Source organism: Macrotis lagotis, chromosome 2 (assembly GCF_037893015.1).
Source record: "Macrotis lagotis isolate mMagLag1 chromosome 2, bilby.v1.9.chrom.fasta, whole genome shotgun sequence".
NCBI lineage: Eukaryota > Metazoa > Chordata > Mammalia > Peramelemorphia > Peramelidae > Macrotis > Macrotis lagotis.
In genome coordinates, this window is record NC_133659.1 from 279,181,035 (window position 1) to 279,198,903 (window position 17,869).

Sequence of the window (17,869 nt, forward strand, 5' to 3'; positions counted from 1 at the left end):
GGGAAAATATTGAAGCAACTTCTCTGGTGGACATACGATAAAGAAAGCAGCTCACCCCAGAGACAGCCACTGGAATCTAAACACAGACTGAAGTACATTTTCTCTCTCTCTAGAGGTTTCTCATCTTCTTGGGGGGGGGGGGTTTATGTTTCCTCTTATAACACAATTTACATCAATGTATGGAATGGAAACAACGTAGAGACTATCAGACAGCCTTCTGTGGGGGGGGAAGGAAGGGAGGAGGGGAATGGGGGAATAAATTTGAAACCTTATAAAAAAATGATAGGTACATATTACTATTGTATATAATTGGAAAACAAAATGTTAACAAATGGAAAAATTATTTAAATTAAAAAATCTCACATTAATAGTTGCTGTACATTTTGTTGTAAATAAAACTCACCATGACATCATTTGGTACACCCCAGAGTACTGGACCCACTAGTGGGAAGTCCTGGTTATGAAGCTGGGATCTTAGGGGGAAGAGAACTAAAGAATATTCTTAAATTTACTAGATGATGTTCTTTTTTATTAATTCCGAAGGTATGCAAATTGGTACTTCGTTAACAATCTAGACTATTTAAAACATCACATCTAGAAATGGATTTGAAATAAGCAATTTTGTATCTTTTCTTATCTTCCACAGTAAACAAAATAAAATTATGCCCATTCCACTGTAATTAAAAAAAAAAAGAAAAATTCATATAAATCAATGTTGTTGAATTACTTGCCTCCGACGTATGAACTACATCCCGATCCACCAATTCTGCATCAATAGCCATGAGGATTCTGAGGTATAAGTCTACTCCTCTTGGGTTAAGGTCCACTACTGATAGAATATCAAAAAAATACTTGGGCCATTTAGTGAGATACTCTGTAACAAAGAGTAATGCAAAAACTTGTGCTGCTTTGTTTCGAATGAAAGTCTTCTCCGGCTGGGGATTTATCATCTAAAAGAAGCAGAACTATTGTGAGCAGAAGCCAAGGCTCAATAAAATCAAGCTGCTTCTATAATTTATCTGGTTTAAGAATGCAAAACTTCATCTTCACCTAAATTTTTCACCATTAAATGTGAATTGCATTGAGGATATTAATTTATTTTGCAAAGCAAGCCCTAAACACAAGCCAGATCAACATATTATGTTGAAACATGCTTTGTAAATAATACTGATGTTTAAAGAGCTAGCCAAAACCAGTGACCTGGGAAAGGTAGAAGGGCATGAAGTCATAAGTTGTCAATGCAAAATCTACACAAGGAATTCTAAATAGTTTTATTAGTTTTGTGATATGAAAATACTTTCAAAATTTTCCTTCATTACTTAGTAAATGAAATAAGTGTCTCAAAAGTCTTCCCTTTACACGGCTGCTTTGAATATATCAGGGATTACCTAAAACAGGGCAAAAGACCTCTGTATATACGAGGTCCTTTTTTTGCCTTTTTTTTTAGGCCCTTTGAATGAAACATTTTGTAATAAAGCAGCAAGGAAAGGGGGGAGGGAGAATTCAAAAACTCCTCTAAATTTACCTAAAACTATTAATTACTACTCATTTAGCCAATCACAATGGCATATGATCAGCACTGTGCAATACTGTATATATTTAAATTCATTAAATCACATAGAAACTATAACAAAAAGCCCCCTGTTTTACCTTTTTTTTTTCAAATTGCCCATTTGAAAACATATTTCTTGAGTTTCAATCAATATAACAATTGACTCAGGTTTTCCCACACCAGGCTGCTGACACCTCAATCAGACCATAAAATTTGAGTGCATGTCCTTATGGATTTTTAAGTACAGTCAAATGCGTACTTCAAACACCATGGATACTGGGTAACAGCTGAACACTTTTTAGGTACAAATTTCAAGTACTGATACTCAATTGGCTGTATTAGCTAAAAAAAGGATGAACTGTCAGGACTTTATATTTAGGACATGTCCTGAGGAGTCTAATTTAAAATCACAATGTTGAAAATTTTATCTTCTATAAAATTTCAAAATGGTTAATTTTTTCCACTCCCCCTTTTCTGTCAAAAAGAGAACAGTTCTGAAAGTTTATTTAGATCAAAGTCAGTTCTTTTATCAATAGCCCTCAATGAAAAAACATGCAAACTCAGAAACAGATAACTGCTTAAAGACTTAGTGGATTGTGCTGTGGGAAGAAGTTGAGCAACACTTTGTTGCTGTTACTGCTTTACCTGAGCTTGTAGCCAAGTTATAAGAGTTTCCCTAATTAGTTGTTGTTGAGCTGCAGTGAGTTCTGAATACCTGAAACAAAACACATAAAAAATAATGCAAAGTCCTTGATAGAGAAGAAAGAGCACTGAATTTGGGAGACAGAAGAGATCTAGGCTGAAATTCTACCTTTGACATTTATTGGCCAAGGACCATGGGCAAGTCATGTAACTTCTAAGTTCCCTCACTTATAAAATGGAAATAATAATTAAGTTGGTTGTGAAGATCAAAGGCCATACTGTAAAGTAAGCTCTCCATAAATATCAATCATTATTAAACAAAACTTCAAAGGTCCAATGGGTTCTCTACCAAAACTGATGAAGCAATTCATTTCTAAAAAAAATGCTTGTCATTCAACATAAATTTCACATTTCGGGCAGCTAGGTGGTGCAGTGGATAAAGCACCCGCCTTGGAGTCAGGAGTACCTGGGTTCAAATCTGGTCTCAGACACTTAATAATTACCTAGCTGTGTGGCCTTGGGCAAGCCACTTAACCCCATTTGCCTTGCAAAAAAAAAAACCTAAAAAAAAATTTCACATTTCACAAAGCCAACACTTCTCCAATTGGAACAAGAAGTCCTATATCTTCAGATGAAATGACCAGATTATGGGTCTGCAGCAGTGTTAAAAGCAGCAGCCCTGAAAGCAAATCCTGCTAACAAGAGACACTTCCACTGGCCCACACTTCAACTCCCATCCACCTTACAACAAAATGCCATCCCTTCTCCCTCTCTACCCCCATACATATTGGTCCCTGTTCTTACATACACATAAAGTCTTCCTCCAAACTCTGTCTCAATAGCCCTTCTCATCCGGCATCCTTTACCTCTCATTTCCCTCATACTCGATATAAATCCAGAATCACTTTCAGAAATTTCCCCCAACCTCTCTTCACTCTAGGCAGGGAGAACATATTGGGGGGGAGGGGAGAGACCTTCCAGCCCTTGGTCCATATTGCGTTGCCAAGGCAATTGCAGGCAGGACTTAGAATTCAATAAATCTAGTAACTTTGGGGGTGAATTAAAGATTTGACCAAATATAGCCCTTTGAATGATGTTATAAATATCCATATGGACATTGGCAGAAAAAAAGGTTCCCTATTCCTGCTTTACACGGTATCTCTCACCTATTTTGGGGGGGGGTTAATTTCTGAATCCCCTTTATACTGAAAGTAGATACTCAATAATCACAAAAAAAAACCCAAAATGTTTTAAGACCCATGGAATCCTAAATTTTAGAAAGACTTAACCCTAAAATGTTTAGTCAATAGGACAAAACATTAAAAACACATTTTTGTGAATTGATTTGAAATCTTAAATGTCTTTGGTAGATCAGTGCATGTTTTCCTAATCCAAAAATTCTATTCCCTCTTGGCTAAATTACAAAATAAATGTGAATAGGTAACTGACAGAGATCAAATAGATCAATTAATAGGATTTTATTATTAATTAACTTGAACTTAAAACCTTTGAGTTTAGGCTCAATTTGTGGCCTTTCTACAGCACTTAGCTGCTAGCTGCTTAAAGTTCTTTAAAGGGGAGGTGAGTAGATAAGAACTGAATATGAATGCTATTCATAGACATCATTTCCCTATCAAATATATGCACTTCTAATATTCAATTTCTACAATGGGAAATGGCAACATTTTGTTCTAGCTTCTAAATATATATTCTGAGGATGCTCTTAAATTCACCTTACTTTTCCTGTTTCTTGTTGAAATAGATATTTACCTTACTTTGAGAGGATTGTATTTTATTCCCTAACTTAGTGGTAGTCATAGTTCACAGTTCTTCAGATTTTCCAAGTGCTCTTTTTACAACACTCCTGAGACTGGGTAGGGAGAAGGTCCTAGTACTGTGGAACTGGGAATCAGAGCTTGAATCCTTACTCATACTATAAGAGAAATCAGCAAAGTGATTTAGCCTTTATTAGCTTCCATTTCCTCAACTAATTTCTAGATCTAAATCCTGTGAATTTGAAGTTGATCAAATTTAGTATGTTAGAGAATCTCCTAAGATATTTACATCTGATGAAATAAGTTCAAATTGGCACCTCCTGCAACTTTTAAGAGTCCTATTAAACATACTATGTGGCTAGCATGATTGTGTGGAGGTCTACAGTTCACTGAAAGACTAGGTGAACCGTCTTAAAATCTGAGAAGTCATGGCAGAATCAAAATCAGCCTTAGCCCTATGAAAGTTATTTTGCCATTACACTAATTATGCCAATTTGTGTTCTGATTTCCTGAAGAACATCTAACAACAAACTTTATTACAAGGTAAAACAAAAATGAAACCAATTTTCCCCATGCAGAGCTTAAATGTTAAACAGGGAGTTGGGGTTGGGGGGTAAGGAAAAATTTCTCACTTGAATTTTATTTGATGTTCTAGAACCTGAAAGCAGAAGAACTTGACGTGATCATCACTAAGAAAAAAAAGAAAAAAATAATTAGAATAATGATCAAAACAAATAAAACAACAACAAAACTCATAACATTTAATAGTAAAATCTACCCTTGATTCTTAGGGCATTAATTTGGTGAGTAGAAGAGTTAATAGAAAATATAAGGTATTAACATCACCAAATAACCAATTAAAACACTGGGCTTTTAAAAATATTCTTTCAGTTTTCAATAAAAATACATATAACTTATTTTATCATAAAGATAACTAAATTCTAAAGCACTACTCATATACCAAGAAAAAAAATTTCTCCTATGTATTAACTTATAAGATATGCAAAAAAGCCCTGACAACTAAGAAATATCTTAAAATATGAAACCTCTGGGTCTCTAAAAGAACAATGGCTTATTCTGGGAAACCTAGAGATAGCTGGTCAAATCACTGGTGGCAATTCTGCCCTTCCTACACACATCCCTGCCCTCACTAAGTAAATGATGTTCCCAGAAACAACTTAACAGTTTGTTAACAGAAACTGTTAAACGACAAAATCATATTAAAAGAATGCAGTGCTCTGAGTGCTAAGATGGCCACATCCCTCCCCAATACCTTGTATTTCTAAGACAGGTGAATTTAGGGGGATAGCTGAGTATGAAAATTTTACTCCCCAAAGTTAAATCACATGTGAGATCTCCCTCCTACAGAGTATCTGACAATTAGAGGGGGCATGGGTGAAAGTTTTAGTGCTCTGATAATTGTATTTCAATAGAATTAGTTTCCTTTGTATTTTATGTATTTAAAAACATCATTCTGGGATTGGGTTGACAGTTTTTTCCAGCTCAGCAGCTACCTTCACAGTGATTCAGAAAAACCACACACTCACATTATCTTCAATATAATGTATTTGTATTTAATTTGTTAAACGTTCCCCAAAGACTGTAATCTGGTTTTAACAGCATTCTTTTGTTAGCTCTCTGCCTTCTTGTGACCCCAAGAACTAGCCTTATACCAGCTGCTTGTGCCCTATGTCACTATTCAAATGATTCTAAGCTACATGATAGAAAATATGTGTTGGACAAATTTCATCTCTGACATTTTCTATGTTATATGACTCATTTTCTTTTATCTATAAAATGGCTGGAGATGACTAGATGAAATAAGACACTCTATAGTAGTAAACCTATTATGCTACTTAAATTACATTTAAAAAAATGCCAAACAGTATCTGTTCCAAATATGAGGTATTAGTGTTTTTCTCCTTAACTGAATCAATTAAATCTTTGCCATGGGTTACTTCAAGACCTACAATAATTCTAATTCAAAACCTGAAATTTAAAACTGAAAACTATCACTACCTATGTCTATCGTCTATTTCATATTAAAAACCTCTAGAATTTGGATTTATGGAAGAAACTTCAGATAATTTGTTTTTTAGTGTCCTCCTTATTCAATTTTGCTTATGAAGTCATTCTCAAATTATAAGGTCCCATGAAATGTTGATTCCTTCTTAAATTTAGTTAAGGTTAAGTTTTTATTCTTCTGAGAATTCTACAGAATTATTAATTTCTAATTACCTGTATGTCCTTTGGGCCAGAGCTTCTGCACACACCTGCCAGGCATCTGGGGAAATCTTTAACTGTTCAAAATAGGCCAGTGCCTACAACAAAAAAGAAAAATTCACTGAAAACTAAACAAGATCAGTGTCCCACTATTTGCAAAACAAAATTCAGAAAACCTTACATAAATAATAATGAATCTGAACTTGTTACAACTTCCTGTGCACTCCTATGCTAATTAATTTTATCTAAATATAAAAATTCATTTATAACTTAGAAGTTTAAAATAAAAAGTCTATGTTCAGAATATCAAGTCACATCTCTCCTAAACTTTTACTACTACTAAGCATTGGTTTGAAATCTTACTCTTTTTAAGATCTAAGAATTTTTAATAGAATATATTAACAACTTAATAGGAAATTAGCACTAAAGAGAGAAAATTTAAAAAATCTTGTACTGTATCATTTGAGCTATCACAGGATAGAAGAGGAATGTCTTTTAACAAAATGTTGACTTTCTAAAATAAAAATTAAAATCTAGAAAATACAGAAATCTGAGAAATGTTCTGAATGTCAATTATCTGTAAATGGTCAAAGCTTTAGTTTAGACTCTAAATTTTAGACTACCTTTAAAGAGCCAAGTCTGTTCTTTCAGTCACTGACTCAGGAGATGGAGGTATATTGTTGCTGTCTGCAATACCAGAACCAAACAGGCTATTTTCCCACTCTCAAACTGAAAGAAGGGAATTACTTCTCTCCTAACTCAGGAGCACTACTTTTAAATCAATTGTATTTCAGACATCTATAAGGACAGATGGGAACATGAAACTTGCTCCAAAGAGTAGCTGAGCAAAGTGGACTAAAAACAATGTTTTTGAAATCTGACAAGGTTAATAAAATTCAAAAATAAGTAAAATAATAGGTATCATAATAACAAAGATTTGCTACTAATATCTGGTCTTGTACAACTCTGAGTCAATATGATTTTATTGATCCTGTGATAGTGTTGTTTGCAAAGAGCTGCATCATCAACTGAAATAAGAACACAAAGCAGGGAGACTTGAAAAAATGACCCAGGCAGCAGCTGGATACAAACTGTGCTGCTTTATCCCATTTACAGAAGTCAAGGACCCTTACAAACTCTGAGATAATCTGGCTAATCTGGAGCCACAAAACTCCAACCACAGATGCTCTTACCCATCTCTCCAGATATTGATGTATAGGTAGGCAGGCAAAACAAACAAGGTTTTCTAAAGTTTGTTAATGTGATCTGACAAAATAGATCATTCTTTAATTCATGACTTTTTTTTTTGCTCTTTCCATCCTTTTTGAATTTATTCTTATCTGTATGTTCTTTTCTGGGGGGGTATACAGTGAGTCATGAACTTCCCACAGAGCTCTTTTCTAGTCATAACTTATCATTTCACTCTCTAAGAAGCAGCTAAACCAGGTCAATTATCTTGAGAAAACTCAAGAAATCTGGACAAGACATAAATGTAGTTCAAAGATCTTGTTCTGACCATAGGTCTGTGACTCTTGGATAGTCACATAACCTGTGGTTTCGACCACTTCATTTGTAAAATGAGGGGTTTGGACTTAATGCCCTTCTTCTGTTTAATTACAAATTCATGATCCTATGATTTACTCTATGAAGCCCCTTGTTTCCCCCTCTCTCCAAAAATACTGAAAGAGAAAGATAACTTAGACACCTAGGTATCAAAGTGCAAAGAGCTTAGGGCCTCCAGTCAGGAAGACTCATCTTCATGAGTTCAAATCTGACAACAGACATTTACTAGCTGGATGACCCTGGACAAGTCATTTTTTAAGGTGTGTTTTTTTTTCCGATAGGCAATGGGGTTAAGTGACTTGCTCAAGGTCACACAGCTAGGTAATTAGTGTCTGAGGCTGGATTTGAATTTAGGACCTCCTAACTCCAGGGCCAGTGCTCTATTCACTGTGCCACCTAGCTGCTCCTTGGGCAAGTCATTTAATCCAATTTGCCTCAATTTCCCATCTGTAAAATGAGTTGGAAAAGGAAATGCCAAATCAAAACTCCAAATGGGGTCACAGAGTACTGGACAAGACTGAAATGACTGAACAAGAAACAATGAGATTTAAAAGAAAGTAATGGGTTTCCATAATTCCTTTCACCTGTTTTTTGTGGTCCACACTAGAAAGAAATACAAAATATTTAAAAGAGTTTCATGAAGAGGATAATCTGAAGACATTTTAAATTTGAGTTTCTATTTGTCTCCTGTAATACCTAAGTGATAACTAATCCTGTAAAGCAAAGACTGAATGAAACATTAATCAGGAAAATAAATGCTCTCTCTTAACTTCAAAGGATTTGTGCTCTAAGGCAAATCACAACTCTTCTCTCCCAGTAGTAGATTCCATGCATGGCTAAGGCCAAACAAAACTGGTCACCTAGTAATCAACTTCTGATAATGAGGCTTCAAAGTAGTTGTCTTTGTCATAGGTCTGTACTTGGGTAAGAACTGCTGCAGCTTGGATTGTACAGGGAGGGCCACAGAAAAATCCAGGGCCACCTTCATACCTTGAGAGAAGGACATGAATGGAGGAAATCTCCTACTAATCTAATGAAAAATTCACTGGGCATCTTATAGCAAGCTATATTTAAAAAAAAAATCTATTCAAATAGGAGGCAACAATGTGACTAGAGTAAGTGTTGGCTACAATTATTAAATTCTCTAGGCATATGATTCCATTGCAACTGGAAACAAAGAAAAAAAAGAGAAGGGGCATGGAAAAGAAGTTCCTCCTTCCTCCCACAGAGCTTAAGCTTCAAAAGGCCTTAAGGCTTTTAAAAAACTAATTACATTTGCTCTTAAAGGCTTTTTTTGTATTTTGTTTGTATTCAGGGTTAACTTATAGTTTGGATTACTTAAAACAACTCCATTAGATGATTAAGTTTCCTAAATACAATACCACCTTATTATTATATTATTCTTTGGAGTGACATCAAAGAACCATTTTCCAGCTGACACCACCTTTGAGGTGCTTCAGTAAACTAAATTTTTTACAACAGAGTCCAGGAAAAAAATCGCCTTATGTCAAATTCTACTTTATGCTCAATGCTAATATACTGAGATAAACTTTTAACAAAATAACTTTATTAAATGTGTAGCAATTAAGTGATTCTATATATCAAGTTAAATAAATATGGCAGGTTGGAAGGGTCCCTTCTACCTTTTTCAGTTTAGTTTGTAATCCTAAATGGAAAAAGTAAAGGATGCAAATCATTAATGCCCTGTTTTCCAGTAAAGATAAGTTTCCACATTTTCGTGTAAAATTTTTCTGCTTCCATTAAATAGTCATCATTTTCTTTCAGCACTACCAATGGAAGAGACTTCAAATTCTCTTGGTTAGTAATAAGTTTTCTACACAAACATTCAGTATCATTTATATGAATAAAATAGTACTATAAAAGATTAGTTTAATCTTCAATTTTCTAATAACATCCACAATTATGCTTCATTATAACACTTAGTTAAAAAAAAATCTTTAAATCTTTAACATACCCTTTGTCTGAAGTCTGCATCAGCATTTGGATTTAGCCCTAAGAGGGCCTGTTCATCCATGCCTGCTGCTATACTCTGAGTTTTCGAATCTTAGTAGGCTTGCCCCCTGATCTTACAGTAGAATTCACGAACATCTGCAGATACAAAAGAATGTAAATGCAAAAGATGCTTGTCAAAAGAATTACATATATTAGAAATTAATTTGATTGTAAATTGTAGAGGTCAAAAAATTATGCAAAAAATATTTTAAAATAAAAGCCTGTACATGAAATTTTTTTGGCTTCTCTGGACAAAGGATACAGGTTTATATCAAAATACGAGGACGTACTTAATGTACTTAATCTTCGGTTTAATTTATAAACATCTAATAGATAATTCTGTTATTTTGTTTTTCCAAGATATGGTTCTAAGTAAATGTAAAAACATGTTATAAATAGAAGTTCTCTGGTATGTTCCATAACTACCCAAAAACTACAATAATCCAGTTGTCAAATACTTTAAATTTTCACAAAAACTAAAGCACAGTGAAAAAAATCCAAGGTTCCAAATCAGAAGACACAAATATGAATCTTGGCTATGGCACACATTAGAAGCATGGATTGGGAGAGTCATTTAAATCTGGGATTTAGCTTTTTAACTTGCAAAAGGAAATAATATCCTATTCTACCTCATTTGGTTATTGGAAGCACCAAATGTGAAACTGTGGAAAACCTAAGGTGCTTTATCAAGTGTCTGCTATTACAATACTGCCCCCACTATCCCTGGTCTAGCTAGGAGTGAGGTAGCACACACAACATTAAGGGTGAGGGGTCTGGATTTGAGTCCCAGATCTTTTCCTTACTATCCCTTTGACCTGGAGAGAAGGATGCGAAGTGGGGGGGGGGGGGCAGAACCATACTCAATTTCTTTAAACCAGTTTCTTCACTTGCAAAATGAGAGGTTGGGCTGGATGACTCTCAACTCTAAATCTATGAGCAATTAAAGAGGTAAAAGTATATATTTCTATCAGACATTCAAATCCCAAACCATTTCCTGAGAATGGTTGACAAAAAAATGAGTATAATCTGTTGTATTTCATTTCCCAGTAGAGATGTTCATGAGCAGTCAAATAAAAAGAAATAGAACAAACAGGAGCTCATTAGTGACCCCCTTGGTAAATGGAGAATTAATTCTTAGAAAACTGAAGGGGCATCTAGGTGGTGCAGTGGATAGAGCACTGGCCCTGGAGTCAGGAGTACCTGAGTTCAAATCCAGCCTCAGACACTTACTAATGACCTAGCTGTGTGACCTTGAGCAAGTCACTTAACCCCAATGCTTTGCAAAAACCAAGGGGGGGGAACCTACTGAAATGATTCATGACTTTTTTCCTCTTCCAGATAATGCTAGAAAAGCAATTCATAGGGTGGTCATATAAATTGTCTGGCTTACAAAACATAAGACTGAATTATCAAAACTTCCAGGTAAAGATTATCTTTTAGTTCCTTGTACAAATGTAATTCTATCAATTTTAATAGTTTAAATATCTGAATAGAAGACTAGTTATTAATCTAGAGGTAAAGCAAAAGAAAAATTAAGCAATCTTAAAATAATTAAATAGTAACTAAAATGGCACCTCTAAGTTGAAGGACCAAAAGATAAGTACTGAATCACTTCTTTTTTCCCCAATTTTGAAGTCTGGCCCACTTCTCAGTTATAGTTCCTCTAGCAGAAGGCTAAAAGGCAATGTCAATGTTAAGAAAATACACATCTGGGGCAGCTAGGTGGTACAGTGGATATAGCACTGGCCCTGAAGTCAGGAGTACCTGAGTTCAAATCCGGCTTCGGACACTTAATAATTACCTAGCTGTGTGGCCTTGGGCAAGCCACTTAACCCCATTTGCAAAAAACCTAAACAAAAAAAACAAAATTCATATCTAGACACCCCAATACTGTAGAGAAACAAAGTAAGTTGATGAGCTCTTGAGCTAGGACCAAAGACACTTTGGCTGATGAAGGATTCTACTTATAGATTATTAACATATGAACAGACTATGGAACTAGGCATGTGTGGAAAAGTATCACTCTTTGCAACCAGGTTTTGGCAGTTTCAGTTATCTACAGTTAAAAGCTGAGAAGGACTCTGAATTTATTGTTAGTTGCCAAGTTTAAAAATGCAGTCACCACTAGCATATTATTTTTGAATTCCATATTCACTTAAATTGAAATAAATATCTTCAATTCACATTTCTCCTAGTATTTTAACTTAAAAAAAATCAAGGAAAGACTGGGATTTTGTGCCATAAATATTGTCTCAAGTAACTAAATCTCCTTTTAGTTCACTAAAAGATTATCTATTAACTGGAGGTGAATCTGGCAGAAGCTCTTCTATCCCTGGTGGGGAACACTGGAGAAGGAATGTGAGCTTCAAATGACCTCTTCAAGTTTGCTTTCCTTCCTTTACTTTGCTAATTTTCCTACAGTGTCTCTTCTATCAGTCATTAACAGAAAGATCTTTATCACAATAGGCCATACACATATAAGCAAAGTGAAGCTAAAATCATTGGCCCTGGGGGGGAGGGAGCCTCAGCTCCCCTGCACCTAGCTAGCATGTTATTTTGTAGCAAATTTATAGACAATTTTCTAAGTTTTGGGAAGGGAGGAGAGTGGGAGGGGGAAATACAGAGCCCTCACATTGACACAGTGTTGGATTTAAGAGTCAGATCATCTGATGTGGGATTCCTGCTCTGAATAATCTGTTACTTTGAATAAATCCCCTCACTTGTCTAGGCCCCAGTTTCCTTGTCTGAAAAAAAAAAACATTGGATTGAACTGATGACTTGCCAAGGTTAATATGAGTCGGAAGTCCCAAAGATGGGAACTTGTGGGGGAAAAAAGCCAGAAAAATACTCAGAATGAAATTCACAACCTGGTGTTGCTGCCTTTATTTTGTCATCTTGGGGAAAATTACTTCTAATCTATTTATAGGATTATAGGATCTTAGTTCTAGATTTAGAGCTGGGAAGGGCCTTGGGAGATCATTTGTTATCTACTCATTTTATATAAAAAAAAGTTTGTCCTTCATTCTCAAAGAAGACCATGACATCAGGGACGTGATGCCAATAACAAGCACATGAATGGGATTTGAGGGAGGAGGGTGCTCTGCTAAATCACCAGCCTCACTTCCTTCTTCAGTCATCTGGGTCCAGGGACCAGATATGAAGGAGGAAGAGTGGGGATGGCCCTGGATGTGACTTGCTCAGGGTCACACAGCTAGTTGTCAAGGGTCTGAGCTACATTTGAACTCCTGTCCTCCTGACTCCAAGGTCAGTGCTCTATTCACTGCACCACCTAGCTGCTCCTTCAGTTTTCTAAGAATTCTCCATTTACCAAGGGGTAACTAATGAGCTGCCCTATTTTCTCATTTTACAGATGAGGAAACTGAGGCCCAGAAAAGAGAAAAGTGACTAAAGGTCACAAGCAACAAGTGGAAGACCAAGGGGATTCCATGACTCTAAGTTCAGGGTCCTTTCCACAGTCCCAGAAATCTGGTATAAAGAGTAAAATAATGTACATTGGGCTTTTTATAAAAGACATCCAATATGATTTCTCTCTCATCACATTCAATTTGGATCAATGTATACCATGGAAACAATGTAAAGACTGGTAAATTGCCATTTGTGGGGGGGGGGAGTAAGATTAGGGGGGAAATTGTAAAACTCAAAATAAATAAAATCTGTAAGAGAACAAAAAAAATTAGACATCTAAAAAAGAAGAGTAGGGAAACATCCAGTTCCAAAAGTCAGTGCTGAACAGAAAGACAATAATTGCTAGCATTTCTAAGACTGTTTGCCAGATGATTTCAATTGATCCTTAGAGCTACCTTATTGCTATTTTAGCCCCATTTCGGGGATGATAAAACTTAAAGAGAGGCCAAGTCCCAAACATATTTACTGGGTGACTTGTCCACTTCTACAGACAGCCCAAGTCCCAAACATTTACTGGGTGACTCGTCCACCTTTACAGACAGCCCCGGCTTTGACACCAAGGAGCCTAAAAGGCAGAAATAATTCACTGACGAGGCTAATCAGGAGCTGAAAATATACCCCCAAAATGATAAAAATGTAATTAAAGTCACCCCCCCCCCTTTTTTTTTAGTAAAAAGAAAGGAGGGCTGGAGAAAAACCACTAGAATGGAAAAACCCGCGCTTGCAGGTGATGCTGATAAAGCCCCACTTTCTAGAAACTCCGCAGCGCCTCATCCACTAATCAAGAACCAAATCCCTTTGGGGTAAAAAGGGACAAAAAGGAAAACCCCATGTCCCTGGCGGGTGAGGCCGCCGGGGCCGGCGCCTGTGGGCTCCCCAGGGCCACGTTCCCCAGGCCCGGCGGGCCGCGTGTCCCCCCCCCCCCGCCCCACGCCACTCGGGAGCGCGGCCCCAGGCCCAGGACCCGTTTTTCTGGTTCCGGGCGCACCCAGCCCGCGCGGGGGGCGGGAGGAAGGGTCGGGGGCGCCGAGGCGGGCCCCTGCGTGCGGCGGCCCGGGGCCCGAGTCTCGGGGGGGGGCTCCACGTGCGCCCCGCCGACTGCCGCCCCCCCCGCGGCGGGGGGCCCGACCCCTCCCCCCAGGCCGGCCCACCTTCCCCGCCGGTCACTCCATCCCCTCCGCGCCTCCTTCGGCCCCGGGAGCAGATCGCCACCGTGGAGCCGCCGGGGCAGCCGGAGGGGGAGGGCCGGCCGCTGGCAGCGCCTCCGAGGCCGCCTACTGCGTGGCGCCCGACGAGCGGGCGGGGTCGCCGCCGCGGCAGGAAGGCGAGAGCGCGCGCCGCGCGAGCCCCGGGACCCCCGCGCCGCCGCCCCCCGCCTCGGCTCCCGCTCCGACCAGCTCCCCGCGCGGAAATCCAGCTCGGGAAAACGCTGACAACCTCATGGGCAGCCCCGGTCCGGGCCCGCGGGGCGGAGGAAGCCTACGACTCCCAGCATGCCACGCAGCGAAGGGTGACGGTTGTTCCGGGAAGGAGGGCGGAGGGCGGGGAAGGAAAGGTCGCCAGTCGCGAAAGGGATGCCTTCTGGGAAATGTAGGATTTCCCCTTTGCCGCCTCGGACTGCCTGAGTTTACAAGCGTACGCCCGCTGTGCCTTCTGGGAAATGTAGTATTCTTCCCCTTCCCTTAGCGCCCGGACCTCCCGATTCATGAGAGAGCCCGCTGGGCCTTCTGGGAAATGTAGTATTTCCCCCCCCCCCCCCCCCCCCCCCCGCAGCCTCTGGGGATCGCATGCTCGCCTGCAGTTAGTTGGCTGACTTTGACCAACTCCTAGCCCGGCCGCGCTTCTCTCTGCTCCGTGGCCGCACATGGATGCTCGGGCTACTCGGAGACCTCGTGGGCGTCCTCTGTCGTCCATTACGCCATCTGTGGAAGTGATCGCAAAGTCACTAAATGTTAAAATAATGCCAGAGCACCGAGCCACGCAATGTGTTAGGCCCTGAAGACTTAGAAGCTGGGGCACGCTTACTTAACAACCGCCGGGAGTGGGGGGATGGAAGCAAGCAGGACGCACTTTTTTTTCCTTTTTTTTTAATATCGTAAAGATTTTAGAGTTTTACAATTTCCCCCCCAGTCTTACTCCCTCCCCCATCCCCCCACAGAAGGCAATTTGCCAGTCTTTACATTGTTTCCATTGAAAAATTGAGTGTGGTGAGAGAGAAATCATATCCTTAAGGAAGAAACAAAAAGTATAAGAGATAACAAGATCAGGCAATAAGATATCAGGTTTTTTTTTCTAAATTTAAGGTAATAGTCCTTGGTCTTTCTTCAAACTCCACAGCTGTTTCTCTGGATACAGCCCCAAAATTGTCCCTGTTTCCCTGATGGAAGGAACGGAAGGACACACTTTCAAATTAATTTGCATTGGCCCCACTTTCTCCCATCTGCAATCCACAAAATAAGCAGTCATGGCCAGATTTGTAGGGTTTGCCTATTTCCGAGCTGTAATGTTGACAGTGGAAAATTTAACATTCAACCCTTTGAATTGCCCCCAACCTATCAAAGTGAAAAATTATAATAACATAATTTCAAGGTGCTTATATTTTTGTAATTTGGGTTTTTTTAATTTGTGAGGCAGTTCTGACACAAATAACTATAATAAATATAAATTTGACATTCAATGATTAATATGTATCTATGTTTAGCACAGATTTACAGGCTTATATATAATATAGCTTAGATTGCTTTCTGTTGGGTTGGGGGAGGGGAAGGAGGGAGGGAGAAAAATGTAAAACTCAAAACCTTGCAAAAAAAATTGCTGAAAACGACCATTGCATGTAGAAAGAAAAATAAATAAATAAATATAATATAATATTCAAGTAAGAATAAGGCATAGGAAAGATAAAATGAAACAGCAGTAGAAAAGTTTGAATTTCCTAAACCTGGAGAGGAGCAGTTATGAGTCCCCAACATCTGAAAATCCACCTTCTTCCTTGCTACCAATTCTGACCAACTGCCATTAATGGGCAGATGGACCAAGAGCCAGGAAAGGTAACCACCATTCTTACTTCCAGCCCACTCCTCCTCCCTAGTCCATTCATGCCCTAAAATGGGCTAGGCATTGTGCTAAAGATAGAAAATATAAAGAAAGTCAAGGGAAAAAATGCCTACTCTCTAGGAGCTTACAGTCTAAGGGGGATCAGTGGGAAGAGAAAAATTGTGTACCCCAATTTGTTGTTGTTTGTCCTTCACTCTTGAAAATGACTATGACATCAGAGAGGTGATATTGTAAAATGCAAGTAAATTGGTTTAAGGGAAGCAATCCCTACAGATGTGACCTGATAACTAACTGTTTCTGCAAGTGCTCAAGCCCCTAATGACTTAGCAAACACAGTACTGAAGACACAGAGAAGAGAGTTCTCAGCATTAAAGTTTTAAGCATTGTCAAATGATTCAAAATCAGAGACAAATGTTACTTTATCAGTGGAAGGAACTTTAGAGAAGATGCATTACTATCATCTCCTTTGTTGAAGTACCATGATTTTGACTATTATAAATATCCAAATAGAAGATTCTATCTGCATCCAAAGAACTGATAAATTGAAATATGTATAGAATGATTTTATATACTTATATGTATACATATAAAAATATATTTATTATTTTAATATATTTATATGCATATATAAATATGTAATAGTAGCCAGTTTTAGGGAGAGAAGAAAATAAATGAAATTTACATTATAACTTTATAGATATTGAAAAGGAATAGCAATATTATACATAATAGATTTGCAGTTTTGTGTGCATTTTATATTAGGTTATGGAAATGCTTGTTTTATTTCACAAATTAAAAAAAAAGTAAAGATCATGAGACTTTTCCATTTGACTTGCAGCAGAAATCTCAAATATGGGTTATGTTTCAGACGGTGAGTTCCTCAAGATCAGGGTAACTTGCTTTGCAAAAGAAAATGCTTTTTCATTCATTTGTTTTCTAGTTGCAGAATTTAAGATTTATAGTCCAGCATTTTCAATTTTACAGTAAGAGCAACTAAGGGTTTTAGAAATTGTGACTTTTCCAGAGTCAAGCAAAACACAGGACCCTTATTCTATTCAGTATACACTCCTGCTCTTCTAGTACTGCCAACAGAACCCAATCAGCTGGTCTACATCTCTAAAATCAATCAAAATAAAGACTGATATCTCATTCCAGGGTCAATAGCAACCTGCTACTCTTAGGAGAAATTTCTGTGTGCATTCTGGAGTTTCTTTGAAGAAAATAAATGATTATAGCAAAGACTATTTTTCACTTCTCCCCTTTAAAGTGAGTTGATTAAAACTTCAGGGAGAAAAAAAAATGATCTCAAAGACAGGAAAACTTGAAGTTTTATCTAATGAGAATTATTTGCTTCCAAGTTTGAATCTACCATTTTCTCAACAGCAAGCATTTTTAGTGCCAGAGACAAGTTGTACAAAGAAACACACTCTGGAGCACAAAACAGGAAACTGGACAGCAATTCAACTTTCAGTGCCAAATTCAAATGGGTCAGAGAGGGGACACTGGGGAGAAAATTGTGCCCCAAAAGGAGAGCTTTCTTCATGTCCCGGCTATACAAAGCCCTTCCTGATCCCCCTTCCTTCTTGTTGACTATCTTCAATTGACTGTTTATATATCCTTT

At 38.0% G+C, this 17,869-nt stretch overlaps 1 protein-coding gene across 2 annotated transcripts in view; it reads right to left on the minus strand.

Moving 5' to 3' along the window:
• Positions 1-14,734, minus strand: part of XPOT (exportin for tRNA) — a 47,961-nt gene extending 33,227 nt beyond the window's left edge. The window contains exons 1-6 of one of the 2 annotated variants that reach the window (XM_074226223.1): positions 14,632-14,734; positions 9,731-9,864; positions 6,208-6,290; positions 4,602-4,658; positions 2,198-2,267; positions 732-950 (exon numbers count right to left, since the gene is read on the minus strand). In XM_074226223.1, the coding sequence (XP_074082324.1) occupies positions 732-950; positions 2,198-2,267; positions 4,602-4,658; positions 6,208-6,290; positions 9,731-9,790 (489 nt within the window). In that variant the 5' untranslated portion in view covers positions 9,791-9,864; positions 14,632-14,734. Of the gene's footprint in view, positions 1-731; positions 951-2,197; positions 2,268-4,601; positions 4,659-6,207; positions 6,291-9,730; positions 9,865-14,345; positions 14,494-14,631 lie in introns of those variants that run through there. The other variant, XM_074226222.1, reaches the window with a different exon arrangement.
• Positions 14,735-17,869: the final 3,135 nt, after the last annotated feature.